The 27,738-nt window shown below is 46.3% G+C and overlaps 1 protein-coding gene across 1 annotated transcript; it reads left to right on the forward strand.

The window, feature by feature from the left end:
• Window positions 1-1,704: 1,704 nt before the first annotated feature.
• BCL2L11 (BCL2 like 11) lies at window positions 1,705-27,738 on the forward strand. Its single transcript, XM_065891049.1, is given in 5 exon segments — window positions 1,705-1,904; window positions 2,253-2,389; window positions 2,558-2,647; window positions 27,570-27,704; window positions 27,707-27,738. Coding segments are annotated over 4 exon segments (381 nt in total). The 5' UTR covers window positions 1,705-1,904; window positions 2,253-2,265.

Consider the following 27,738-nt stretch of genomic DNA (forward strand, 5'->3'; position numbering starts at 1 on the left):
CGAGGTACGAGCCGGACTCGCGTCTCGGCTTTTCTCGGGCGCGGGCCCGCTGTGAAGGATTTATGGAACAGTGATGGTGATTAAACTGACGGGACTCGGCTTTTCCTTTTACTCGTTCAGGCCGACGTTTTGGGCAACTGCTGCGTTCGTCCTTTCTCTCGGACGTGTCTGGGGGTCCTGTCCGGTGTGCGGGCGCCCTGCGGACGATGCCAGACGCGCGGTCCACAGACAGCAAGAGACAGAGGGCCTCCTCCGACCGCTGGGGCCACGCGATGGACCAGCCGCTGGCTGTAGAACCTGCCCGGACCGTGAGGCCAGACCGTCTTAGCGATTCGGGCGTGCCCGAGCGCAGTGCTGGCTGGCAGTGCCGTGCCCTCGGGGGCCTTTTATTCGGGGTTGGCGCAGGTAGTGGAAGGCCCGCCGGACACCGGGGATGGGGCTATGGATGTGTTCCTTGTCTGCGGTGGTCACGGGTGCGCGCGGAAATGCGCGTCGGTGGCCAGGGGTAGCCGCTCAGATTTGGTGCGTGTCCCGTGGCGCGCGGGGAGAAAGAGGGAGGAAGTTGGAAGAGGATGGGGGCTACAGCTGGGGAGGGGGTGACCTTTAGGGTCCGCATCTTAGCGGGCCTGGGCGGGGGTCGGCTGCTGGGACTGGAGTCTGGGGCCGGCCGTGAAGGTCCTGTTTTGTCTCCAGGTGACTGGCTACTGGGGGCGGCGGGAGCTGCGGAGGCGCGCGCGGCGCCCGGACTGGCGGAGGGGCGGGGCGGGGTAGCCTGGGTCCGGCCCCGAGGCCGCGGAAACCTTCGCCGCGGCTCTCGCCGCAGCGACGGCCGGAGCCGCGTTCGGAGGCGAGTTTGTCAACAATCGCCTGGCCTTTGGCTGCCTGTCGGGCAGGCGCCGCCCCCGCCGCCGCAGGCGATTGGCTGTGGCGCGGAGCGACCGCACGAGGGCCAATTGGGAGCGCGGGCACCCGGCGCCAGCGGCGCGGGGAGGTCGGCGGTGCCGGCGGCGGCGGGCGCAGTGCGCGAGGGGAGGAGCGGGAGGAGGCGGAGGATGTTCCCGGCGGCTGCGGCCGGGGTAGCGCGTACCGGAGACGCGGCGTGCGGAGCCCTCAGCTGCCCGGCGGAGCGCGGCAGCGGACGGGCGGCGAGTTGCAGGCTCTCCGCTGCCCCGGGCGCTCCGACCGCGAGTCCCGGGCTTTGTCTCCCGGGCCGCCTTCGTGTTGACGGTCAGGGGGCTCCGGGTCGGCGAAGGGCGCGGGCTGGGCGCCGCCGGGCCCCGGCCCGGACGCGACGCTCGGAAGGGAAGGGGCGGACGTGAGTTTCGGCCTGATTGCCTTCGATGGGGAGAGTCTATGGGGTACAGGAGCCGCGCGCCCCGATGCCGCCCAGCGTGCGGAGTTACTTGCAGACTTTGCAGGGGTCGCCAGGGGACGGCTTTGGGGACCCCCTCCTATTTGGAGGTGTGCACCTAACAGTGCGCGGGTGTACCTCGGAGAAGTTCCGGCGAGTTCGGTGTGGCGCGCTGCCCCCCCCCCGCCCCCGCAGCCGGAGGAGGGGCGCGCGAGCCGGGAGCGGGAGGGACCTCGGGCGGGCGGAGAGCCGGAGCCCGGCTGGGCCGAGCCGCTCTGAGTTACAAACTCTATTGTGACGCACTTACTACGACTGACGGCCCTTGCCAAACCTTCCCCAGACTTGCTGTCCTCAGCACTTTCGGCAGAACAATGGGGCCGGAGCGGGGAACGCGGCCAGCCGCCTGCAATCGCATCTGCGCCCGCTCCTGGGCTCCAGCGGTGTATCTGATCCCGGGAAATCAGAGCCCGCTGGGAGTTTCTGACTTACTCTAGTCGGGCCTGAGCAAAGAGCACATGTGAATAGATCTCAAACAAGCAGCCTCTCCTAAAACGTGTGTGTGTGTGTGTGTGTGTGTGTGTGTGTGGTGTTAGAGCACTACTTCCACTAGTAATTGACCTTGTTGCTGTGTTTTGTTTGGTGGTAGGGAGTTTAGTCCCTCCAACCCACCTCACCCCCGCCCCCACCAAACAAAGATAATGCTACCTTTGTTATGCAGGTTATTTTTACTATTATTTGGAAGAGCATATGGAAGACTATTCCTATATAAGCAATGACAGTATTAAAGTGTTGGGCATTAATTCTAAGGATTTTTCATGAATAGGTGAAAGTCTGCCCATTTAGGTATTCATTGTAATTATTGTCTTGCTTAAGATAACCCTAGTTTTAATTTTCCTTGCAGAAAAAAAGACCAAATGGCAAAGCAACCTTCCGATGTAAGTTCTGAGTGTGACAGAGAAGGTGGACAATTGCAGCCTGCCGAAAGGCCTCCTCAGCTCAGGCCTGGGGCCCCCATCTCTCTACAGACAGAGCGGCAAGGTAATCCCGAAGGAGAAGGGGACCGCTGCCCCCAAGGCAGCCCACAGGGCCCACTGGCCCCACCGGCCAGTCCCGGCCCTTTCGCTACCAGATCCCCGCTTTTCATCTTCGTGAGAAGATCTTCCCTGCTGTCTCGATCCTCCAGTGGGTATTTCTCTTTTGACACAGACAGGAGCCCGGCACCCATGAGTTGTGACAAATCAACACAAACCCCAAGTCCTCCTTGCCAGGCCTTCAACCATTATCTCAGTGCGATGGGTAAGCAATGCCTGGGGGAGCGGCAGTGCACGTGTGGTTGCTTGAGTCTCTGTCGAGAGACTGTGTGTAGCATTTAAAACCCCCTTTGAGAATCCTTTTACAGATATATTCCATGTTTTGTTGGGAATGACGCATACGTCAAATAAAACATCCAACCAACATTTAAAAAACACGTTACCGAGTTCTGTGGCAGCGATAAGTTGAGATCCAAGCATCAGCCTATTGGGCAGTATATCTCGAACCCCTGGTGCCTTCATTAAAGTATCCAACTGTGGCATGTTGTCCTAAGCCCTAAGATTTCCTCATTAATGACATTCTACTTGAAAGGGACTCAATCAGTTAACGGCAGATAGAGTAATAACCTGACCAAAAGTGTGGAAGAAGGGATGAGAGAAGTGAATCGTTTTCAAAAATGACATTTTAAGAAGATGAAATAGTTCATATCAGCATTACCACTGTAGAACCCTGAAAATATTTTGTTTTCTACTCAGATCCCTATTTGGGCTTATTTTGTTCGCTTGGAGGGTTTGGACATAGTACTAATAAGATTAGATTGTGGGTCTTTATTTCAAGGATTAAAGACAGTTTAAGAATCTGAAGGAGGAGTGGCAAACATAAATGCCCAGAGAAATCTGGCAATCCCATCGGTGAGGGAACTGACCTGATGGGGATTATGGCAGCTTGGAGAGCATTTGCCCTTGTCCATTTTGCTCCTAGTTGGGGCTGTGAGGCTGTGTGGACTCAAGGTGGTAGGTTTTCCTATAGGGCCAGATAATCCGAGAATGCAGATTTTGATGCCACATCTCCTGATGCTTTGGCAACTTGTTTAGAACTTTGAAAGCACTGTGTAAGCCAAATAAAAACATCTGCGGGCTTGATTTGACCCTTGAGCCTCCAAGGTATGGCTTTGAGTATGCAGGGTGCTTACCACCCTGATCAAGGGGTGAGTGTGTCGGTTGAAATCGCTGTTCCCCAGTAGTGGAAAAGGTTCATGTCTCGATCGGGATTCACTAGAATCTCATTTACAGTTTGTCCAGATGAGCCCTTCTGCGTTAAAGAGATAGAAGTAAGTTGGCAGCGTTTCCAATTAAGAAATCCAGCATAGATTCTATTAAAACGTGGGTGACACCATGCCAAAGGCTAACTAAAACAGAAGCATCAGAGTAGCCACGTAACTGCTGGAACACGTGACAAATCTTACCTTTGCAAATACCGTAGACTTCAGTCTTCATAACCTTCAGTAAAGCGTGCAAGGTCCGTCCCCCTGTTGCAGAGTTCGCGAGAACCTCAGGACCTCGGTCATTTGTCAGAGGTTGGGCACACCTCGGAAGTGGCAGACAAATGACAAAGATACCAGCAGCTGTACACGTTGGCTGCGTGTCTCCTGCTAAATGCTTTCTTAGGACCCCTCCTTCGGGAAGGGAGCTGGAAGTGTTATTACCGCTGTTACTTTAGTAGCTTATTCCTACTCCTGAGCTCATTTTAGCCTTACAAGGTCTTGGTGCTGGTATATATTTTTCTGCCCTTGAAAATGCTCTTGACTATATGAGGACTTACGGGTAAACGAGTTACTAAATGAATTAATGGGGCCTTATGGTGTGCGTGTTTAAAACCCCATGTATTTTAAGGAGCCTCTGGAAGCCATTATAGTTTTTCCGTGCAGACCCCTTTATCAGGTGGCTTAGGGCATGGAAATAGTTTCTCCTTGCCTGAAATATTCCTTCCTTAACCAGGAATAGTGAGTGAGGTAGTGTTTTGTTTTCTTTCTTTTTATTTATTTATTTTTTAATAGGGATAGGCATGAATGCTTTTTTTTGGTGACGTGCCGTTTAGCAAGCAAATTATAAGGTAAGCACCGTTACTTGAGATGACAGATGTAGAGCTTTAGAGAGATCACAATCTAAATTATTAAGCAAAGTTATGGTTTTATCTGTGAGGTGTAAAGTAATGGATCCCGAGGTGTAATTTTATAGTATTAACTGCATTCCCGTAGATTGGTGTGATAACTTAGAGTTTAATGCATAGGATTAAATGATAAGTTCTGAGGGGTTTGTCTGAAGTTAATGCACCAAGGTAAGTTTTCAGTATTAAGTTCTTGTGATTGGGTGGGGTGGGGGGAGGAGGTGGGATGGGGGGAGGGAGGAGTTGCTGGTGGGAGGAGGGGATTTAGATGTGAGTGTGTTAGATTAAAGAATAAAATTTGCACCCTTTGTAGTCTGTAACTTTTTTCCCTGGCTATTCTTAAAATAGTTCGGTGCCCAGCGACCCCTGAAATAAGCTGAGCTGGTAAATTTGGGTTCCCTAAACATAGCCGTGTTTAGTGCTCCTTACTCAGCCATGTCCGTTAAGATCTTCAGTGAAGCTTTTGATAATTTACTGCAAAATACGTTTTTTCACAAAGAAGTCATTATATTGGTTTCAACCAGTGTAGCACAAATGTGAGGTTACAAAGAGGTCCTCCTTAGGGCTTCCTTTAGCCACAGAGCAGTTTTCTGCTGAGTGACTTGGGGTGGAGAGCATGTATGTGGCAGTTTTGTTCTTGTACTTCGTTCTACTGAGAAAGTAAACTCTTGTCTGGGATGTTCAGCAGTTGGGTGTTTGTACTAGAAACGTCTTCCTATTCTCCTCCCTGTCTTCAATTTTTCTGAAGGTATATTCAAAGAATGCTATATTCAAAGGATGTTATATGCAGCTGTGAGAGAGACAGTTTTTTCACTTTCACCAAATTTTATTCCCTTTACACTCTGGGAGGATTAACTTGACAAATGCCCTCTTAATCAGTGAAGAGCTGATGATTCGAATCAGAATCACCAGCAGAGGTATTGGTTTGCCGCGTGCCTTTTCTGGCGAGTGTGCTTATTCTGTGTGTACTTTTAATATAAATGTGTACTAAATTCTGTACAAATTCGTGCTTTGAAGATGTACTCAAAGCAGTTGCACATCAGAGCTGAGAAAGGTCAGGATATAGGTGAATGCTAGTTATTAACAACTCTCGTACGTCATTTTGGTAAAGGACTTAAGCTTTCTACTTGTTCCCTGGCACATCAGAAATCACGGGTGGGAGCTAATTGCATCGTTCTTCGCGTCCATCCCTCAGCATCTTGTGCCTGCTTTAGCTGGTTACCAGCCCCTCTTTTAAGCTGTGAGCTCTCAGAGTAGGGTCGGAGGGAGGGGCATGATGTCCTGCAGGTCCTTGGGAGATGTACAGCATCGTTTGAGCTTTGACCTTTCCATAGAGCTGACCAAGGACAAATAAGATTTCCCAAAAGGGGGAGATTGGGATTGACATGTATACACTAATATGTTTAAAATAGATAACTAATAAAAACCTGCTATATAAGATAAATAAGTAAATTTAAAAATAAATTAAAATGTGAAAAAAATAAAAAATAAAGATTTCCCAAAAGGTTTTGCAAGAAGACGACCCTGCCAACACCTGTCAAAAAAAAGTTTTGTTATTTGGATCCAGCTGTAAGGTTTGTCAGATAGGGGTGACAGGTACGGTCGAGCCCAGCACAGGCCCGGTGGGGAAACCACACGTGAGTATTGAGCACTGGAAATGGGACTAGTCCAAACTGAGATGTGCAGTCAGTGTCAATACACACTGCAGTCTGAAGACTTAGCATATAAAAAAGAATGGAAGATATCGCAGTCACTTTTATATTAATTGTATGCTGAGATTTTTGAATATGGGGGTTAAATTATATATATATATATTTCGTGTGTGTGTGTGTGTGTGTGTGTGTGTGTGTGTGTGTGGTAAACACAAAATTTACCATCGTAACTGTTTCTAACTGTACCCTTTAGTCGTGTTGAGTATCTTCACATCTTCCAGTTCTCAGAACTTTTTCGTCCTGCAGAACTGAAGTTCGGTAACCAGTAAAGCCCCTCTGCGTTTTTCTCTCCCACCCAGGTCTTAGCAACCACCATTCTGCCGTCTATCTCTGCCATTTTGATGACTCTAACTAGGTACCTCATGAGTGGAGTTGTGCAGTATTTGGCTTTTTCTGACTAGCTTATTTCACTTAGTGTATGTCCTCAAGGGTCATCTCTGCTAAAGCACGTGAAGCAGATTTCCTTCCTTTTTAAGGCTGAATAATATTCTGTTGTATGTATAGACCACATTTGCTTCGTCCATTCATCTGTCGATGGGTGTTTGGGTTGCTTTCATCTCTTGGCTATTGTGAGTAATGCTGCTGTGAACATGGATGTACGTATGTCTCTTTGAGCTCTTGCTTTCAGTTCTTTCAGATGTGTACCCAGAAGTGGGATGACTGGATCATACGGTAGAAGTATTTTTAATTTTTTGAGGAACCTCCATACTATTTTCCACAGTGGCTGCACTAATTTACATTCCCACCAACAGTATCCCTTTTCTTCCCATCTTCACCAGCATTTGTTATCTCTTATCTTTTTGGTACTAGCCATTTTACCAGGTGTGAGGCGATAACTCATTGTGGTTTAGGTTTGCAGCTCCCTAATCAGTCACGTGGAGCATCTTTCCCTATATATGTTGGCCATTAAGTTTGTTTTGAGATGAATTTGACTGGTTTCTTTTTACTTTTTTTTAAGTGTGGCTACTAGAAAAGTTTCAAATTAGATTAGCCACTGGCATTCTGTATTAGCAGAATGGTTGGGTTGGCCTGGCAGATGGCGGAGCTGGACCGGGCTTTGTGCTTTAGCAAGCCAGACGTGATTCTTCCGCTCAAAGCACATCGTGTCCGTGGAACTTACTCCTTTGGTTGCTTTTGTTGACTTAGACGTTGCTTTTGTTGAATTACCCTCATCTTGTGAGCATCTTAAACATCAAGAGAGCCTTGTAGATCTGTCCTCCAGGCAAATATGACTGTCCGTTTAAACTCTGTGGTATATGCAGGCTTTGGAAAGGTGGAAGGCGGAGTGGTTTGGTTCCTCGGGCACCTCAGGGTGCCCTGGAGCCTGGTTCTGGCCTTCAGACCCCCCAGGGTCACTCGTTCGGACACCAAGAGAAACAAATTCGCTTTGTATGTCCTGTGTGGGGAGAGAAAGTGACGAAAGAGAGGGAAAATTTTCTTTACTGGTTCCAAACAAAATTTAGTAATTGATAGCTGTCTAGACATTTTAAAGTTTTACATCTTTAAAAGGACTGTATTGTGAGACAATTATAGTTTGACATGCAGTTGTAAGAAGTAACCCAGAGTGGACCTATGTGTGTGTCCTTTACCCAGTTTCTCACAATGGCAGCACCTGGTTTAAATAGTACAGTATCATAGCCAGCACATGGCCTTGATAGAGTCCAGCTGCCTTATGCAGATTTCACCAGTTTCACATGCATTCCGTTCGTGTGTGTGAGAGTGTATTTACTTCTGTGCGATTTCATCAGATGTGTAGGTTTGTGTGACCACCAGCACAGTCAAGATCCAGAACAGTTCCATCCCAAGGATTCTCTCGCTACCTTTGTATATATCACAGCCAACTCCCTCCTGTCCCCTAACCCCTGACAGCCACTAATCCGTGCTGCATTTCTATACTTCTGTTCTTCCAAGTATGCTATAGAGTCAAACTATATGTGACATTTTGAGCTTGGCTTTTATCACTCGGCATAATACCTTTGAGATCCACCCAGGATGCTGTGCGTGTTAGATGCGCTACAGCTTAGCTGTTGACCTGTTGGAAGACATTTGGGCCATTTGCAGCTCTGGCAGGGACCTGGCACAGCCGGCACTTGGGGGGCATTTGCCAGCCTGCATTGGGCGTTACACATTGTCCTCTGGTACATCTTTGGGCAGCTGCCAGTTGAAGGCCATGGGCACAGTCTTCCTGGTGAAGCCACCCATCAGACTGGCCACCAAGGCTTCACCAGGGCAGCAGAACTGCCGCTGTGAACTGTGCTGTATGGGTTTTTCTGTGAACGTGAGTCTCATTTCTCTGGGATAAATGCCCAGAAGTGCAACTGTTGGATCCCACGGTACTTGAAGCTGTCAAACAATTTGCCAGGCTGTGCCATTTATATTTCCATCAGCGATGTGTGGGAGATCCACTTTTTCCAGATCTTAGCCAGCATTTGGTGTTATCACTGTTTTGGATTTTAGCCATTCTGACCTGTGCGTAATGATATCTCATTGTAGTTTTAATGACGTTGAATATTTTTTGTGTGTTTTTTGCCTCTGTCTACCCTCCTGTGAAATCGTTGTTCATGTCTTTCACTCATTTTCCAATTGGATTTTTTTTTTTATTTTAACTCTTGAGCTTTGAGAGTTTTTATGTATTCTAGACTCAAGCAAGGCCTTTGTCAGGTATGTGATTTACAAATGTCTTCTCCCAATCTGTAGCTTGTCTTTCTGTCCTCCTCATAGAGCAAAAGTTTTTAATTTTGATGAAGTCCATTTAATCAGTTTTTCCTTCCGTGGGTCATGCTTTTGGTGTCCGGTCTAAGAACTCTTCACCGGGCTCTAAGTCCCCAAATTTTTTTCCTAGGTTTTTCTTTTTTTTTTCCTGGAAGTCTTATAGTGTTACATTTTACACTTAGGTCTCTGATTTATGTTGAGTTAATTTGTGTGTTAGGTATGAGATTTAGGTCAGTGTCTATTCTTTTGGACTGCAGTGCCCAGTTGCTCTAGCGCTGTTGGTCGAAAAGATTTTTCTTTTTCAATCTAATGGCTTTGCACCGTGGTCAAAGATCAATTGTCAGGTTTGTGTGGGTTTGTTCCCGGTTTCTCTTTGGTGTTCCATTGATTGACGTATCCGTCCCTCGGCCAGTACCACACTGCCTTATTACTGTGGTTGTGTATGAAGCCATTATAATGGGTAGGGTGATTCTTCAGACTTTATTCTACTTTTTCAAGATTGTTTTAGCCTAGGCCCTGTGCCTTTTCATATAAATTTTAGAATAAGCTTGTCTGTGCCTACCAAAACCCCTGCTGGGATTCTGATAGGAATTTTGTTAAACCTGTAAGTCACTTTGGAGAAGAATTTGCCTCTTTACTATGTTAGGTCTTCTAATCCATAAGCAGGAATGTGTCTTCAAGTACTGAGGTCTTCAGGTGTTGTAATTTTCAGCATAAACATCTTATGCATATTTTGTTAGATTTTTATTTACCTTGGAGAAATTATTAATGGTACTTTATTTTTTATTTCAGTTTCTACATATTCATTTTAGTGTATAGAAATGCAATTCATTTTTGTGCATTGATCTTAATATCCTACAGCCTTGTTGAACTCTAATTCAAAAATGTATTGGGAGACCTATCTAGACAATCGTGTAATCTGAAAATAGACACAGTTTTATTTCTTCCTTTCTGATTTGTATTTTACTTCTTTTTCTTGCCCTAATGCATTGGCTAGAACTTCCAGTGCTGTGGTGAATAGAAGTGGTGAGAGCAGACATCTTTGCCTTTTCTCTTGATCTTAACAGGAAAGCTTTCAGTCTTTAACCATCAAGTATGAAGTAGCTATTTTGTAGATGCTCTTTAAAAATATGAAGAAGTTTCTTTTTATTTCTAGATTGCTGAGAGTTTTTATCATGAATGGAATGGATGTTGGGTTTTATAAAACGTTTATTCTGCATCAATTGATATGATCCTGTGACTTATGTTAGCCAGTTGATATGCTGTGTTATGTTGACTTTCAGTATTAATCTGCCTTGCATGCCTGGGATAAATCCTTGGTCAGGGTATCGTTCTTTTCATAATTGCTGAATTGAATTTGCTGATATTTTGTGGAGGATGTTTGTGCCTAAGTCCATGAGGGGTATCCATCTGTTGTATTAAGACTGTCTGGTTTTGATCAAGGCCTTAATAGTGGGTTGTGTAGTGTTCCCTCCTGCTCTATTCTGGAAGAGATTCTGTAAAATTGGTATTAATTCTTCTTTAAATGTTTGGTGGGATGCTCTAATGAAACCATCTGAACCTGGAGATTTCTTTTCTGGGTGTTTTTAAATTACAAATTCAATTTTTTAGTGTTTATAGGACTATTCAGGTTATCTGTTTCATCTTGGTTGAGTTTTGGTACTTTGTGGTTTTCACGGAACTGGTCCATCTCTTCTGAGTTATTGAATTTTTGAGCCTATGAAGTGTTTATAGTGTTCCCTTATTATCTTTTAAAATGGATACAGGATCTGTTGTGATAGCCCATTTTATTCCTGACATTGGTGACTTATGTTTTCTTACTTTTTAATCTTTATCAGAGTTTGTCAGTTTTGTTTTTTTAAACACTTTTTCTTTTCTTGGCTGCGTGCAGCATGTGGGATCTTACTTCCCTGACCAGGGATCAAACTGGGGCCCACAGCCGTGAAAGTACAGAGTCCTAACCACTGGACCACCAGGGAATTCCCCAGTTTTGTTTTTTTAAACCAGCCTTTTATTTTGTTGACTTTTCTCTATTATTTTCCTGTTTTCAATTCTGTTGTTTTATTATTCTTCTGTTTGCTTTGTGTCTGTTTTGTTTTTCCTAATTTCTTGAGGGTAGAAACTTAGAGTAGTGTTTTGAGACCTCTCTACTGCAAGCATTTAATGCCATAAATTTCCGTTCTCTCCTGCTTTAACTGTATCCCACATGTTTTGGTATATTGTGTTTTCATTTCCATTGACTTCTGTGTGTTTTCTTTTTATTTCCTTTGAGACTCCCTTTCTGACCCTAGATTACTTAGACATGTGTTGTTTCACTTCCAAGTGCGTGAAGACCGTCTTGTCTTTCTGTTATTGTTTTCTTATTTGATTCCAATACGGTCAAAGAACATACTCTGTATGATTTCAGTTCTTTTGAATTCCTTGAGGTTCGTTTTACGGCTCAGGATATGGTCTGTTTTTGGTGAATGGTCTGTGAGTGCTTGAAAAAAAAAAAAACCTGTCTTCTGCTGTTGTTGGTTGGCATGTTCATTATATATTTGTCGATTTAGTCTTATTGGTTGGTTGTGTTGTTTGGTTCTTCTATAGCTTTGCTGATTTTCTGTGAAGTAGTTCTGTCACCTCCTCAGTGTAGTGTTGAAGTCCCCAACTATAATGGTGGATTTGTCTCTTTCTCCTTTCATATCTGTCAGATTTTGCTCTGTATATTTCGAGGCACTGTTTGGTGTTTGCACATTTTGAACTGCATCTTCCTGTTAGGTTGATCCTTTTATCATTGCTATAAAGCATAGCCACTCCTGTTTTTTGTAAAAAATATTAGCAGTTTTTACATGGGATGTCTTTTTCCATGCTTACTCTTCCAGCCTACCTATGTTGTATTTGAAATAAGTGTTTTTGTGTACAACGTATCTTTAGATGATACTGGTTTTTTTCTGCCACACCCAATCTGTCCTTTTAGTGGTGCATTTAGACTGTTTACATTTAAGGTACTTGTTGGTATGTTAGAGCTTAAGTGTGCTATTTTACTATCTTTCTGTTTCCTCTGTTTGTGTTTCTGTTTCCTATTTTCTTTTTTTTCAACCTTACTGTGAGTTATCTGAACATTTTTTAGGATTCCATCTTGCCTTTTTTTGTAGTGTTTTTACATACATTGCTCTGCTATTACACTATGCAGATGTAACTTACTATAATCTACCAGCGTCAGTGGCGTCACCATTTTATGATTTCACTTGCAGTGTAGGTACCTTACTTCTTCCATTTAGGTCCCCTTACCTGCCCCGATTTTCACATATAATTGTCTTAAATATTTCCTCTATATACATTGAGCACCATGTCAGATGACGTTATCTCTTTTGCTAAATGTAATTTAAGAAACTCCTGAGAAGTAGGCTAGTTACTTGCTCCCACTTTTTCCCATTCCAGTATTCTTTCCTTTCTGAAGTCCTAAGGCTCTGTTATCATTTCCTTCCTGTTGAGAGGACTTCTTTAGTCATTCTTCAGTGACAGGCCTGCTGGCAACAATCCTCAGTTCTCCTTCATCCGCGAATGTCTTTATTTCCCCTCGGGGTTTATCCATTTCCAGGTTAACTCGAATCGAGTTACATATATAATATCAAATCCGTGGTTTGATATCTTCTGCCAAGTTTGGGAAGTTTTCAGCCATTGTGTCTCTGGGTATTTTTTCAGTCCCTGCCTGCCTCTTTGGGGACTTCCGTGACAAAAGAGTATTAGTATTTTTGTTGTGGTCCGACAGGTCCCCGAGACTCTGTTCATTTTTCGTCATCTGTTCTCTTTGTTCCAATTAACTAAATTCTACTGATAAGCCTCATGTCCGCCGATTCCCTCCTGTGTCACTTCCACTCTATTATTGGTCCTTTCCAGTGATTTTTTTTTTTTTGCTTTTCTGCTTTAAATGTATTTTTCAGTTCTAAAATTTTGCCTGCTTCTGCTGGGTGGGGTGGACGTTCAGATCCCTCCTGGGCCTTGCTGCTACTTTCCCAGCAAAAGCAGGGCACCAACCAGCACGGCTTCACGGAGCCCAGTCAGGGGTGTACGCTTAGCTCTCCAGGCCCCTGTTGACACCTGGAGGGGGAAAAGGTGGAGGGCTGACTTGCAGGCCTTGTTTCTGCAGGGCGGGGGCCAAAGCTCAGTTCCTCTCTGTTCCCTGTCTACACCAGCGTGAGGGCTGGGGGCGGGGGGTGGAACACACCAGCCCTGCCTTCCACCACCTCGTTCCCCTTACTGGTGCTGGGTGTGAGTTCCCCTTTGTTCTCCTGCATGCCGGGTGGGCGTGGAGGCTCAGTGACCCACCAGGTCCCACTGAGCCTTGAGGCTGGGGTGGGGGATCAGTGGGCCACTAGCTCTGTTTTCCACCACCTCATTCAGTCTTGCTGCTGCCGGGGGCTGGGCAGGTTCAGCTTCCCGATAGGCCTTTCCCCGCGGCCTGAGGTGGGGGAAGTGAGGGCTGACTCACTCTGACTTGTTCTGTCTCATTGCTCACCAGCGTTGGGTGGAGGTGGGGGCTGGGCCCGCTGATACATGGTGTGTATGTGTGTGTGTAGTGGCGACTCACCCTGCCTGGTACCACCTCCATGCTGCATAGTAAAGGGGGAGCATTAGCTGTCTCTGGGGCCCTGGAGGGGGTGGGGGGAAATCACAGCGTCATCTGTTTCCACTGGGCAGGGCCTGGGAGGTCAGGTCAGCTCCCTGCCTAACCTGCCAGTACCTCCTGAGTGGTTTCAGAGCACCAACCACTCCTGCTGGGCAGGGGGATGGGCAGCGGGCAGTGTTCAGTTGCAGTAGGGTGGGTATGGCCAAAAGGCTTTCTGTTGGGGGGCCCCAATTCCCCAGTCCTTTGGCTAAAGAGAACAGCTTTCCTTGGAGCGTTTTCTCCCTGCCTGTTGGAGATCACGTTGCAGGCCTCTGCAGTGCCCTGGTCGGGATGTATGGAGGGTATGAGCAAACCGGGGGACTCGCCACCCTGTCATTCCTCAAGCCCCGTGGTCCCCAGGCAGCCCACTCTCTTTGCCCTCTCAGTCCTCCGTGCTTAGTTGTAAAAAGGAGGACCTGGGGGAGTAGGGTGACCCCACCTTCATGGAGCTAAAAATCTGTATCTTCTTTGAACTATTTGTGATTGCTATTGATTGGCTCTGGTTGCAAAGTACTACTCAGAACTTTAGAAATCACCTCTTTCACCCTTTATTTTATTCTCTCTACGGAATAGTAGGATTTTAGTGTCAGGAAGCGGTTTAACAGTAATCCTAGCCACTTTCTTTCACATACTAACTGCAGTATCTGTTGTTGTGATTCCCCTGGTGATGTGCCCTCAGAGGGTACACACCACGCCACCCTCAAACGCACTGCCTGAAAAGTCTGATTCCACATGCCATAAGGGAACTTCTCATTAGGAAAATGCTAAGTCTTGTAGTTCTGTGTGATTGGACTGTAAGGCAGGAGAAAGATCAATCATCCACTGACTTGTCTTGGTTAGTATTTAGGGCCTTTGTGGTATTAGATTTCTAGATAGACATATGCACATAATTGCCGGTTGAATGCTCGACTGTCTTGATGCCTTGCTTCCTGACCTACTTTAAAACCACTGAATCGGAGCGCTTGCCCAGTGCCCGAGTCTCTGCACGCCCCTGGTCTGTGGTCACCCTGCCTGTGTTGGATGGGACTCCCCGTGGGCCAGCACCGTCCCACACTGGAGTCCAGTGGTCTTCATTCCTCCTTTGTTGGGTCAGCCTCAGTCTCCGTGTATTCCTCCTGTGACACAATTTCCATCTGCCTTCACCTTCTGGTCACTGTCCTCTGGTCGTTCTGCTTGGTCAGTGGCCAGGACCCGTGCCGGGGCATGTGACCTAAGACTGCTTTCCTTCTCCGTGGAGGTCCTGTGGACCCAAAGCGAACGTCTGTCCTTTGAGACGCGGCCGCCTTGGTCCTGTGCTGTGTCGGGCACCGGGCTGTGAGCACTGTGCCGCTCACCCGCCTGCCCACCCGCCGACCCTGCTCTGCAGGCACAGAACAGGGCCTGCCATTCTTTCCTTATGTCGGAAATGCTGGCAGAAACGTATGTGCGGAGGACTCATCATGGCGTTTTTTTATACCAACCGGAAAACTATTGGCAGTCCAAATGGTATGGGAAAACCTCTACATTAGCCAGACCGTGGTGCTGTCTTCTAATGATGTTAAAAAGAACAGTCACGTGCAAAATGCTCCTGGTATTACGTTCAATTTAAAAAGGTTACAGAGTTCTTGGCGACATCCTAGTGTCATAGTCTGTTTGTGCCACTATAATAAAAATACCATAGTTTGGGTGGCTTCAATAATAAACATTTGTCTCACAGTTTTGGAAGCTGGAAGCGTGAGGTCAGGGTGCTGCCACGGTCCGGCTCTGGTGGGGTCCCTCTTCCTAGCTTGTAGGTGGCCACCTTGTCACTGTCCTCATGTGATGGAAGGACGGCAAGCTAGCTCCTTGACCTCCTCTTACAAGGGCGCTAATCCCATTCACGAAGGCTCCATCATCATGACCTAACCACCTCCCAAAGGCCCCACCTACCAAGTACCATCACACTGGGGAAGAGATTTTTAGCATATGAGTTTTGGGGTGGACGTGGACATGTACTCCATAACATGTAATTTGGTATCAAGAACTTTATCGGCATAACAAGAAGATTAGAAGGAAAACATATCAAAATGTTAATAGTGAATATTTTTGTATTCAACTTACAGGTGGTCTTACCTGTTTTTGTTTTCGTTGTTGTTGTTGTATATGGAAAATCCTCATGGCTAGCATTTATAATAGAATAAATGTAATAAATAATATATATTTTAAAATTTCTCTTAATGTTAATCTTCATTCCTGGCGTGCACAGCAGCTTGTCACTGTGGCACACACGATTTCAGTATTAACTTGCTCATGTGGTCTGGTGTTAACTGTCACGCCCCTTATGACTTCATCCAGATGAGATCAGGCTTTTGGCCCATCACCATGAGTACTTCGATGGACATTAGCCCCCTAATTTACTCCTTTGGGATCTGCCTCTTATTTTAGCAAAGTGAGTATTTTATTGTAGAACATCTTCATCTGGCATGGTTCCCGGTTGATTCAGTGCCCGTGAGCTGCTACTGCCTTACCTGCAGGGCTGTGCGTGGGTCTGGAGCAGGGTCTGGATGGCATCTGGCTGTTCTCCAGACCCATGAGTGACCTGGGCAGATCTCTTAGTCCCTCTGAGCTTCGGTTTCCTCATCCGTCAGGTGGAGACAGAAGTGCTCACTTCCAAGGGTTGGGGGACTTTTGCATAAGCTACTGGGCGGAGAGCGGCTGGTAGGGACTCGGTCACTATTTTCTTTGCTGTAGAGTGACCATCGTGGCCACGGCAGGTCAGCAAGCATGCCGTAATGAATTGTTCTTGTCTCCTTTCCATGGAAAGGAGCTGTCGTTTCAGAGATTTAGGCAACTCACAGGGAAGTGAATTATCTGGAAATGCTACTATAATTCTAACCCTGCCAGGTCCCAGAACAAACAAACAAACAAAAAAAGAAAATCTATTCTAAAAACTGGCCTGGGAGGGCAGGGGAGGTCCAACTCACCACCCCTCACCTGCCCGTGAACCCGCATATCACCCTGAGAAGAAACCTTGGTGAATCTTTAGACCATGGAGAGCCATCTGGAAACCCACATTGCGCCTGGCTCTGTCTGAACCGGGCCTGTGCTGGGGACACCTGTGGGAGAGACGGCCTATGGGATTTGGCAGAAACTTGACTGTAGTTCAAGACGTGTGTTTGGAGCAAGAATGGTCTGGAGACATAAGACATAGGCTGAACTACTTTTTCCTGCAATCAGAAGTTATTGTACCTTTTTTCAAAATAAAAGTTATTTTGCTCGTGGATTTAGCATTAGAAAGATTCATTGCCTGACTAGAATCAAGAATTTTAAAACAGCTTTTTAATTTTTTTCCCTTTTCCCTGAGGAAATTCTGCTCCTTTGGCCATCGTTAAATTTTGGTTTTTGCTTCTGAGTGAGTGAATCATGAATCCTTGGGAACTTTTGCTTCACACACTGTGGGCTGACCGATGCCAGCAGTCAGTACAAACATTTCCCTGGTGCACGGAGTTGAAGCCCAGTTTATAAGAGGCAGGCCTTCGTGGTTTTAAGTATTTGCTTAGGATGAGTTGATATTCCCAGTGTCCTGTGGGAAACCCAAATTCACTTTGCATTTCCTCTGTTCTCTACCCTGGACCAGATCCCCACTGCTCTTGAGTAGATTTGTGGTTCAACCAGACGGTGATGAAGCAGACCAGCTCCTGGGAGGGGGCTGCTTTGGCCACGTGTGCCTGCAGGCCAGGAGTGAGGGCTATTCAAGGCCCCGTCTGGTGCTGGAGCCAGGGCCTTGAACCCGGGCCTTCGGCACAGGGCACGATGCTGCTTTTAGTTTGGGCTTTGCGGCCCTTCCTTAGGGGTGAAAATGGTTTTGGAGCTAAAATTTCTAAAAAATGGAATCAACCATTTCAGTCCAAGAGGGTGGATGTGTGAAAATTAAAACCGGTTCGACACAATGATTCTCGACTATCTGAGTCGCTCTGGGAACTTTTTTTCCCCAAAATAAGTCACGTTCCTGGACTAGAGCATGCGTCCCACTCCAGTTCCTAAAACATTTCGATGTAAGTGATTTATAGATTTAGTGAGTGATTTGAGACTTCTTTAACAGAAGCTTGCTTGTGTGGAAGGGACCTGTTTTTCTCTTGCAAATGTGTGTCGGTGGGGTCAGGGTTTGCATGTATGGGGTGAGCCACACTTGACAACCTTAGTTTGGGTGAGTTTCCGGGGAAGAGGCTAAAAGAAGGTTTTTTATTTGTTTTTTCATCCCTTGAGAAATTTCTTAATGCAGAGCGGTCTAGAAGTGAATTCTGGCTCTATGCTGTTAGTATATATTTGAATTCAGACCTCAGTTTTACTTACAGCTGAGCATAAATTCTGCTAAACTGGTCAGAACAACTCGCCAACTTAAGGAAATGATTTGGTACGTGGCAGAAGCACATATATTTGTTGATTTAGAGAATTCAGTGACATTTAAGACAGTGGACGAGTGCCCGCGCTTCCCTCTTTTGTCATGTAGATTTTATCACTGGGCTGGTTTGGAGCTTAGAACCGGGTTTTCTCTGTAAGGAAAGCCTGACACCTACAATACACCATGCTTCGTTTTCTCTCCGGTCCTTTTTTCTGATAGTTTGATAGGAATTGTTGGAGTGGAAGGTTCCAGCAGGTGACCCAGGCCAGTCGTGGTCCTTCCTCTGATGCCGTCCATTCCCCGGGGCAAGTCCCTCCACCTGCCTGGGGGCCGGTGTCCTCCTGAATTGGGAGGGTGTTGGCAGCCAGTCTGCGGCGGTCAGAGCACTGAAGGGTATCTGGTGTGGGCGGGGTGGGAGTTGCTCTGGTTTGGAACGGCCCTGTTTAGTTGGTATTGCACGGTGGTTTTCTCAGCGCGGGGGTAATAACCAAACTGTTGCACCCAGGATCTGAGCCCATGAAGTGGTAGAGCTTGGCCAGCAGCTGTGTCTCTGGAGGGGAAAGGGCATCGGGAGGAAGAGGAAGAACCTGAGAACCTGAGCAGATAATAAGACCTTTGATACCACCAGACCAGACATCTTTCAGTGCAGAATTCTGCACATCTTACACTTGTATTTGCCCTAAGGCGGCGACTCTAGCTTCCATTCTTTTCCTGTGTTGGGGGGGGGGGGAGACATGGCACAGCCATGGACAGAACATTTTTGTGGTTTGCAGAGAAGGCCTAGGATCCGCAGGCCCCCGCCCCCCCGAATTGCCGTGTCGCGTGCGGAGGTTAGGTGGTGGCTTGAACGAGGTCGGTACAGGCTGGTCAGTGGATGAAGGAACTTGGGCTCCAACCATCTTTCTGATGGATCGCTCACGATACCGGTCAGATTCTCTGCTCGCTTTAGCCTTTTGGTTTTCTTATTTTTTACACGGCGTTCAGTTCTTACACTTCTTTTTGTCATTGAGTTTCCTACAAAAGGCTTTGGGGCTGTGTTCCCCTGTGTCCCTTTCAGCATAAACGTGCTCTCCAGACGCAAAAGCTTTGTGGGTTTTTTAGGGAGAAGTCAGACAGCCCCACGGCAACAGACATATGTTTTGAGGCCAAATATTTAAGCCATCAAACGTCCAAACACAATGATTCCGTCCTTGTGATTATGCAAAATAGTGTCTGGAACTGAGGTGTCATGTTTTCTCTCTTGATAACGATGCGGGATAAAAAGAGGCAGCTGCGTCTTGTGAATTGGTTCGAAGTGGGAAGCTTTCATTATGCCTTCTGGTGTGCTTTCAGTCACCATATATCTACGTAACAGATGAGTGCTTCACTTCGTGCGTTGTCGGTATACATTTTGTTTATTTATTTATTTTTTTAATTTTCTTTTATTTTTCGGTACGCGGGCCTCTCACTGCTGTGGCCTCTCCCGTTGCGGAGCACAGGCTCCGGACGCGCAGGCTCAGTGGCCATGGTTCACGGGCCCAGCCGCTCCGCGGCACGTGGGATCTTCCCGGACCGGGGCACAAACCCCCATCCCCTACATCGGCAGGTGGACTCTCAACCACTGTGCCACCAGGGAAGCCCGCCGGTATACATTTTAACTGCATAAATAAAATTATAGGCTTTTACACGTCTTAACTGGAAAGCTGTTTCGGATGTAGCTTTTCAGGATTCTGTATTTGGCCCCTTGCCTTGGTCTTGGTCTCCACTAGCATTAGGACAGAATAACAGTGACGCTTAAGACCTTCACGTGAACGAAGGAGAAGAGATTTTTCGTCACCTGTTTCCTGCCGCCAGCATTCAATTTTATAGAGGAAGCCACACACACTCTGTAATCAAAAATTTTTATATTTGTAGTTTAAATTCTCATTTCCTCCCCCACATCTGATTTTGGGCCAGGAACAACGGATGGTTACCGAAAGCTAGTAACTTCAAAATTGTTAACACTTTATTTCTAAGGAACGGTCTTAAGTGAATTAACATGTAGAGGTGTATGTTTACAACTTCCCTGGCTGTAACCACTTAGCCAATCCCAATCCAGAAATCACTTCTAGACCACTTTGCTTTAACCTTAACCACTTAAGTCTTAACCACTGCCGGGGTTACAGTTTAACCTTGGCAGTGGTTAAGACGCCACGCTTCCACCGCAGGGGGTGAGGGCCTGGTTGGGGAACTAAGAGCCCGCATGCCGCGTGGTGTGGCCAGAATAAAAGAAAATAAAAGGTCTCCAAAAAGCATTTCTCCTTTTGTAGTTTTGCTGGAGTGAGTAGTGAAACAAATTATCTGCGTAGGAATTTCCCTCCACTGTCAGTGGGAGGGTCATGAGGTTGGATTTGTTCTTCCGAGTAGGACGGCACAGGCACAGTCAAGTCCTCCGTGATGTTCTGGAAGGAATCTAAGACTATGGAAGTAGAGACACAGCTGTCCTGGAGACAGTGGGGCTAGCGGCAGTGTAGGGAAAGCAAGGAACAGTAGTGTCCTGTGTCCTGCTGCCCCCGGCCAGACCCACTGCACACCACAGCCACACGCTATGCAGAGCCTCATGTTTCTGGAGCATCCCGAGGGGGACCAGAGTGGTGATGGAGGGCATTCCCAGGGCTCGTCATAAAGGCACATGGAAGGAACCGGTTCCGGACCAGATTTGGGGCACGAGGTGGCAGTTGTATTGCTTCAAAAGAGGGGTAATGATTGAGAGGGATCATAGATGGTCTTTGTAGCCCCAGGGGACAGAATCGAGATTGGGATCCGGATTAGGAGAGAACATTCCAGTTCCCAGGAGGGAGAAGTTTGTAGCCCCTAATGCCTATCAGCGAGGACTGCAGTGCCTTAGGAAAAGGGGTGCACCAGGCCCAGGGCGGGTGACCAGGTATCATGGTGCAGGAGGCTCCTGCCAGGTCCCCCACCTGACGAAAGATGCTGGCTTCTGCTGTGACCCAGCGTTAGCCGGGTATGTCCTTGGACATAGACATAAAAACTTGGGATCTGGGTTTGCTCCTGGCCTTGGCTTCTTGAAAATATGTGTGTTAGAGGACAGCTCAGGGGAGATGGGTAACTAGGTCTTCTGAGGTTGAAGAAGGCATGACACATTCATCTTAATGCCTTTAGATTCATATTTTATTGTAGGATGCAGTTAAGGTCAAAGGGGGAAGGTACGAACACTAGTTTCCAGACTTCCAGCTTCACAGCCTTGGTTTACTGGCAGTTTCCAAATGGTCAGACTGGAAATTGATCAGAGCAGCGTATTTTGATTTTCTTACTCACGGCCACGTAAAAGCAGTGGGCAATACACATGGAAAGAGTAAGTATGAAAACCCTGGCTACATCTCATTCGCTTTCTTAGTTGTTTTTTTTTTTTTTTGTCCTAACAGCTTTTTATAAAGGACCGTCTTGAATTCATGGAACTGCTCAGGCTTGACCCATGTGTGTACCAGGGAAAAACAGGTTTAGGAACTTCATGAGTACTGATGCTGAATACTATCTCTTTATTTTATTTTGAATCCAGTTCATTTTCATCCAGTGGTTCAGTGGAATTGATAACAGTATTTATCAAAAAATAAAGTGATGGAATTGAGAAATAATAGACCCAGAAGGGGAGGGGTGTGTGTGTGTGTGTATGTAATTGGGTTCTGGCTCGTTCGCTTTCTGAGAACCATCAGAGTTGAAGGTGATTTCTGATAGCATTTACTGCAGTCAGTAAATGATAGTAAATGACTGATAGTCAGTTACTGTCATGGCAGCGGCCCTCCTTCCCCTGTGGCTGGGAATTCTGGAGCTGCTGAGACAGCTCCGTCACTCAGGTGGGTTTCCTATGGAAACCTTGGCCAGCCGTCTGGTTGCTTCCTTCTTGTAAATCTCAATTGATAAAGATATTTCTGAAGATAGCCCCTTAAGTAATGAGACTGTTGGGTTGAATAAACATCCCAGAATTTTTACTTCTCCAAATGAGTGTTGACCTTCACAGTGGCCACCTGCACGAGCAGTGCTTCCCCCGAATATTTTTGGAGCATCTTTTTTGGAATTGTTTTAGCCCTTTTTTCAGAGCCAACAAGGAAGTGGTCCTTTATGTCTTTTGGTTCAATCTAGAGTCTCCTCAGGGATAAAGATGGGCAGCCCTGAAATGCCAGGAGGAGGGGCTGGCTTTCTGCTCCACAGTCCCTGGTAAGTGCCGGGCAAAATGAGCACTTATTTGCCTAAGTATTATGTTCTGTGGTGTGTTTAAAATAAAAACAATAATTTCTTCAAAGTCATACATTCCGCGTCTCTTCAGGGACCAAGAAACCCTTTCTCAACTCTGAGTTGAATATTGATTGAGAGCTCAGTTCATGTTGATCAATTGAAAATGTAATCTCAATTCTACCCCAGTGTTTGTAGCTCAGCGAACATCTGAAAACAGTATAGAGTGAAATGTTTCCGTGGATTTTCGTTTGGTTTCTGGTTCTGCACTTGAAGCTCCAGTAGTGATGTGCTGGGAACTCAAACAGCCGCTGGCCCTGGGACGTGAGAGCATCCTGTCCCCAAGGATGAATCGCAGTGATGTGAGCGCACGTGTAAGACACGGTCCCGCCGCCCCCAGGATGGTTCTCGTCATCCGCGCAGCAGCCCGGCCGGGTGTGGAAAGATGGCAGTGAACGTCAGAATGTGACCTCAGCTCCTTTGAACACCTGCCGATCGGAACAGTGGGGTGGAAGCGGTTGGACGTTTAGGAAAAACCAGAAGGTTTGGCTTGACGGATGTCGAGCTCATTTTGCATCGACAACCTCGTTTTTTAAAATGTTCCCACTCTCGCTGGCGGTGCTACAGAAAGCCCTTTCCGAAAGCCTCAGCCTGACTTCACTATCAGCCACTTAACCACGCTATTAATTTCTTTTCAGTCTCTGAGCTTTTAAGATTTGGAATTACCCTCTAGGCTGGAAACTAGTTTTGTAGCTGAACCACAACAGTCTGTTAATGCAATACTGCACATCTTTCAGTAACTCAGAGTTCTTTGGCGTTGAAAAAACGTCCTCCTTTCTACCCACCCGGCACACTGGTATAGAAAAATAGATTAATCAGAGACCTCGTGGTTTTTTTGGTTTGGGGTTTTTTTTCCCTATAGGAAATCAGGTTACCTGAAATGCTAGATTCCGAAATGCTAGATTTCAGAAAACTCTAGCATTGTTTCCAAGAGTTTTGATGAAAATTCAACTAACATATCGCACTTTTGACAGAATTGCCTATGTGACACAGTTGCATTCCAAAGTTTTGATTGGTGGCTTTGGTTAGAAAATCTGGGCCCAGCAAGTTCCCCAGCTCAGAATGGTGCTTACAGGATTGGAGCCGGCCTTGTGTGGACTTCTGGTTACAACTTTGGAGCAGTAGCTTTACATTAAGAGCTGCTTATATTTCATTGTGCTTTTCCTCTTCCCTCCCCTCTCCTCTCCCCTTTTAGCACCAGGTTTATGGCATGAAATGCTTTCTTAAATGCTGATACTACATTTTCTGTGGGTGAAAGTACACCTCCTCACAGTTTCCCCTTTGAAGTTCTTATGTTTATGTAAAATTGCCTTAGTTAAAAATGTGATCTAAGTAATAAGAGCTTTTGTTTCAAATAAAGACCCATTTTATTGACGAGGTATCAGTATTTGCGGCTGTTAAGAGCATAATAAAATGTTTATGTTTGATGCGTATCTGTCTTACAGGCTAGAGATGTAAATGATCTTTTTGGTAAGTGGATTATATTAGCAAGGGAGCAGGCAGATTGAGTATCTAGAAAGGATTGTAGGAGTGAGGGTGTGTTTTTTGAGTATCCCCTGCCCTTGAACCCCACCAGCTCCAGGTTCACCTTCGGAAGACCGAGCCCTGGATCCCTTCCACATCGTGGTGGTTCGTGCTCTGGGTCACTGTGGGGCAGAATTCAGCAAACTGGTGATAAAGGGAATAAAAACCTTAATTCTGGCTCCGACCAGTGCCGCCGTGGGGCTGACAAGCAAATTCTCAGGTCAGCCAGACCCCATTCTTAGCCCTGCTAGGTTCTCACGTGACATGAGACCGCATGTGACAGACACCAACATTAAACTAGTGATGAAGTTAAGGAAAAGCCCCCGGCAGCCCCGGCACCACCAGAAGGAGACATTTTGTTATTTGAGAAATAATCTTTGAAATTTAGGTGGCAAAAATCCACTGTATTAACTGAGATTAAGGCCACCCTTTTAAAATATAGGAATAGGATGCCTTTGAAAATATTCAAAATGGAATTTTTATCTTACGATCTTACCTTAAAACCAATACTGTCTGTATTTATGGGCTAGGTTTTATTGCAGGGTGAATGTTGGTCATTAATTTTAGGTTTATTCAAGAAATAAGAACAGTATTTGCTTCTCAAAAAACTCCAGTTCTTGGGGGCTTCCCTGGTGGTGCAGTGGTTGGGAGTCCGCCTGCCGATGCAGGGGACGCGGGTTCGTGCCCCGGTCCAGGAGGATCCCACATGCCGCGGAGCAGCTGGGCCCGTGAGCCGTGGCTGCTGGGCCTGCGCATCCGGAGCCTGTGCTCCGCGGTGGGAGAGGCCCCAACAGTGAGACGCCCACGTACTGCAAAAAAAAAAAAACCTCCAGTTCTTAAAACCAAGTGGTGATAGCTGCTGTGTTAGAGTCGTCTAGACACATCAGTCTCCTTTGCAAACGTTAATTTATAGTGTATGTTACTATTCTATAGAAACTTCAAAAAATATGTATACCTAAACACGGTTGCTAGCTCTCTTACTGATCTGTTTTATCAGTTAGTGTATGCTAAGCCTGGTCTAACCAATTATCTTTGGCTAATAAAACTCTCCCGACTCCTGAGTGTTCTCCAAAGACACACGTCTGGGCCCCAGAACTGACCCGTGGTTTCTTCCCCCTGCTCAGGATTTCTCAGGGCCTGGTCTGTGGACCGTCTGCACCAGGAGCTTGTAAGAGTACAGCCTCCAGGGCCTCACTGCCAGACCATGGGGATGTGTTTCTCTCTGTGCATTTATTGAAGCTAGCAGTTAGAACTCTTCTTTCTGCAGAAGAAACATCTGCTTATCTTCTTCCCCCCACAAACAGCAGGGCATTTGTCTCTAAGATGAACAAGTTGGATCTGGCCCCCAAGGTTCCACATGTGCTTCTCAGCTGCTGGCCAGGTTGACGCAGTCACTAGGTGCTCATTTTGATGTGCACCGGCTCCAGTGGTGGTGCTTCTGGCCGTCAGCCCTCCCGTGAGCCAGACAGAACTTTCTAAACCACATAGGTAAGTGAGGGTGCTAAATAGACTTCAGTAGACTTCACCTGCAGGTTGGGGCAAGTTAACCGGGGGAGTTAACTTCGTTTTGTGTTATAAGAATATAAGGTATGAGTATCCTTGTCCAGAAGAGGTTTATCATTTAGTTGAAGTTTAGCATTTAATCTGCAGGGATGTAAGCTCGTGGGAGCAGGGCTTGGGCCTCTTTGGTTGCTGTACCCAGATCATCTCCTGAGCAGTGTCTGGCTCATGGGCATTCATATTCATTGGGTAAATTAGTGAGTATCTTGATTTACTAAACCTTGGGTAACTTGCTAACAGTTTTTACCAGTCTGTCGTCTTCGTAAAATATGCAGCCTAGATTTCACAGATTTTCTTTGGATAATTGGCATTTTCTGCATCTCTGACTCTAAGATTGAGGGCAGATTTACTCTCTCGAAGAGAGAGCCAAGTGTAGTGAGAAATGAGTGGGGCTCTGGAGCCCGGGAGAGGTGGGTGACAGGGGTTCTGAGCGACCACGTGGCATCCTGTGCGCTGGTCTGGTCACTTGTATCTGTGGATACATGTGTCTCCCTGAGCTAATTCTGCAGGTGATGACCACAGTTCATTCTAAGAAAAGAGGCTTTTTCTTAGAAAAAGGTGAGTTAACTTTGTAACTACAGCTGCTAAAGTTAGGGAAAGAGCACTTGATTGGCTGATAGTATGAAAAGATAGTAATGATTTGGTACCTGTGATGGACAAAATCAGAGTAACGATGGAATCTGTGACAGAGGTACTGCCAAGGTAGTTTTCTGTGTGCTTGGAAGGGTGTTCAGGGGACATGCCTGGCGTATCCCAAAAGTTTCCTGTCATCAGCCTTTGTGCGCTTCACCAGGCGTCCTTGGGGAAACCTCCCCTCTGGCTCGTTGCCAGCACAGATGATTCTGGAGAGGATGCACGTGTGTTCTTTGTTCAGTGCCCCCACACCTGTGCACACACACGATGCCCTGCCTCTCGGCCTTTGTGGGATCGTCGTTCATTTCTCTTGGGTGAGGGCCGGGGGACAGAGAAGTTGGGGCAAGAGATTGAGAAGACTTGGTAAAAACTCAAAAAAGAGTTCATTTTTAAGTGCTTTTGTAGACCTAGGAACCAACAGCACTTTTATTTGTAACGATAAATAAAACTCTTAATACAACATACAAGATTTTTTTTTTTTTTTTACAAAAATACAAAAGAGGAAGCTATATTCATGTTATGGCAAAATCTGATTATCATAGGTGCTTAAATTTTTCGCTGTGGTTAAAACGTAACACGTGTGTTTAATTGCCAGTAGAGTGCTCCTTTTAACAGGAAGTTAGCGTAAGCCACATGTGAATAGCAGTTGAAATCCAATAATCTCATCTCTTTTCCTGTTACTCATGTTACCCAGCTGTTCTCTGAGTGTGGAGAACGCTTTTCTTCGTGGTACTTGGAGATATCCTCTTCCTGATGCTGGTGGGATCTTTGGACAACTCACATTTTTTGTGCTCCATTTTTGGCCGTCACGTGGCTTTGAAATGGGCTCATTAACCAACGGCTGAATGTACTGGGTGTGGATGGGAGTGACAGCTTAATGAAAGGGTGAACCTCCCTCTTTTTTCTCCTTTCAAAAAAGCCTTTGCTCTTACACCCAAAACATTTCCTCTCTCCATGTGGTGTTTGCAGACTTGAGCCATCTTTATTGGCTGCATTAATATCGAAACAAAACATGCAATTATGCTTTAATTTGGCCCCTTGGTGGCACTTGTGCAGACCGGCTGTGTATCACTGCACCTCCTTCCATGGAAACAAGCTCATTCATTTCTCAGGTTTTCACTGACTTTACTTTGAATACAACCATTTCATGTTCCTCGATGACGTGTGACATTTTCCTAGGAATTTTACCTTGCCTTAAGATCAAAATATAATAGCTACTTTACGGACAGCCTAAATCTTTACACTCTCATGTTTCGAGGCTATTTCTTGGGCAGCATCGATTGTGCCGTTGTTGTGTGAGTTTGCCTTCTCGAAATGGAAGTATGTAATTCACTGGCCAGGAGATCTTTAAATTCGGCAATTCTGAATCTCCAGTTGTGTTGAAAATTAAATTACTCTGTATGCCTTATTCATGAACCAGAGTTACGTAGCAGAGCCTGCCACCATAATCTCGAATGCATGATTGTAGCTCTTGAAGTTAGGGAGCGTCCCAAAACGTGAAAGCGTGTGTGAGATGGGCTTGCTTCTAGAAACTGACCTTTGGGACTTTCTAAATGATCTATGGAAAACAATGTGATTTTTGTTCTGTTTGTTCTGATGCAGCTTCCATGAGGCAGTCTCAGGCTGTACCTGCAGATATGCGTCCGGAGATATGGATTGCGCAAGAGTTGCGGCGTATTGGAGACGAATTTAATGCATATTACCCAAGGAGGGTAATGATGTTTTCTTTACCCCCTTTCTCCCTCACACCCTACCTCTCCCTGCCATTTAA

This window comes from Phocoena phocoena, chromosome 14 (genome assembly GCF_963924675.1).
Source record: "Phocoena phocoena chromosome 14, mPhoPho1.1, whole genome shotgun sequence".
Classification (NCBI taxonomy): Eukaryota; Metazoa; Chordata; class Mammalia; order Artiodactyla; family Phocoenidae; genus Phocoena; species Phocoena phocoena.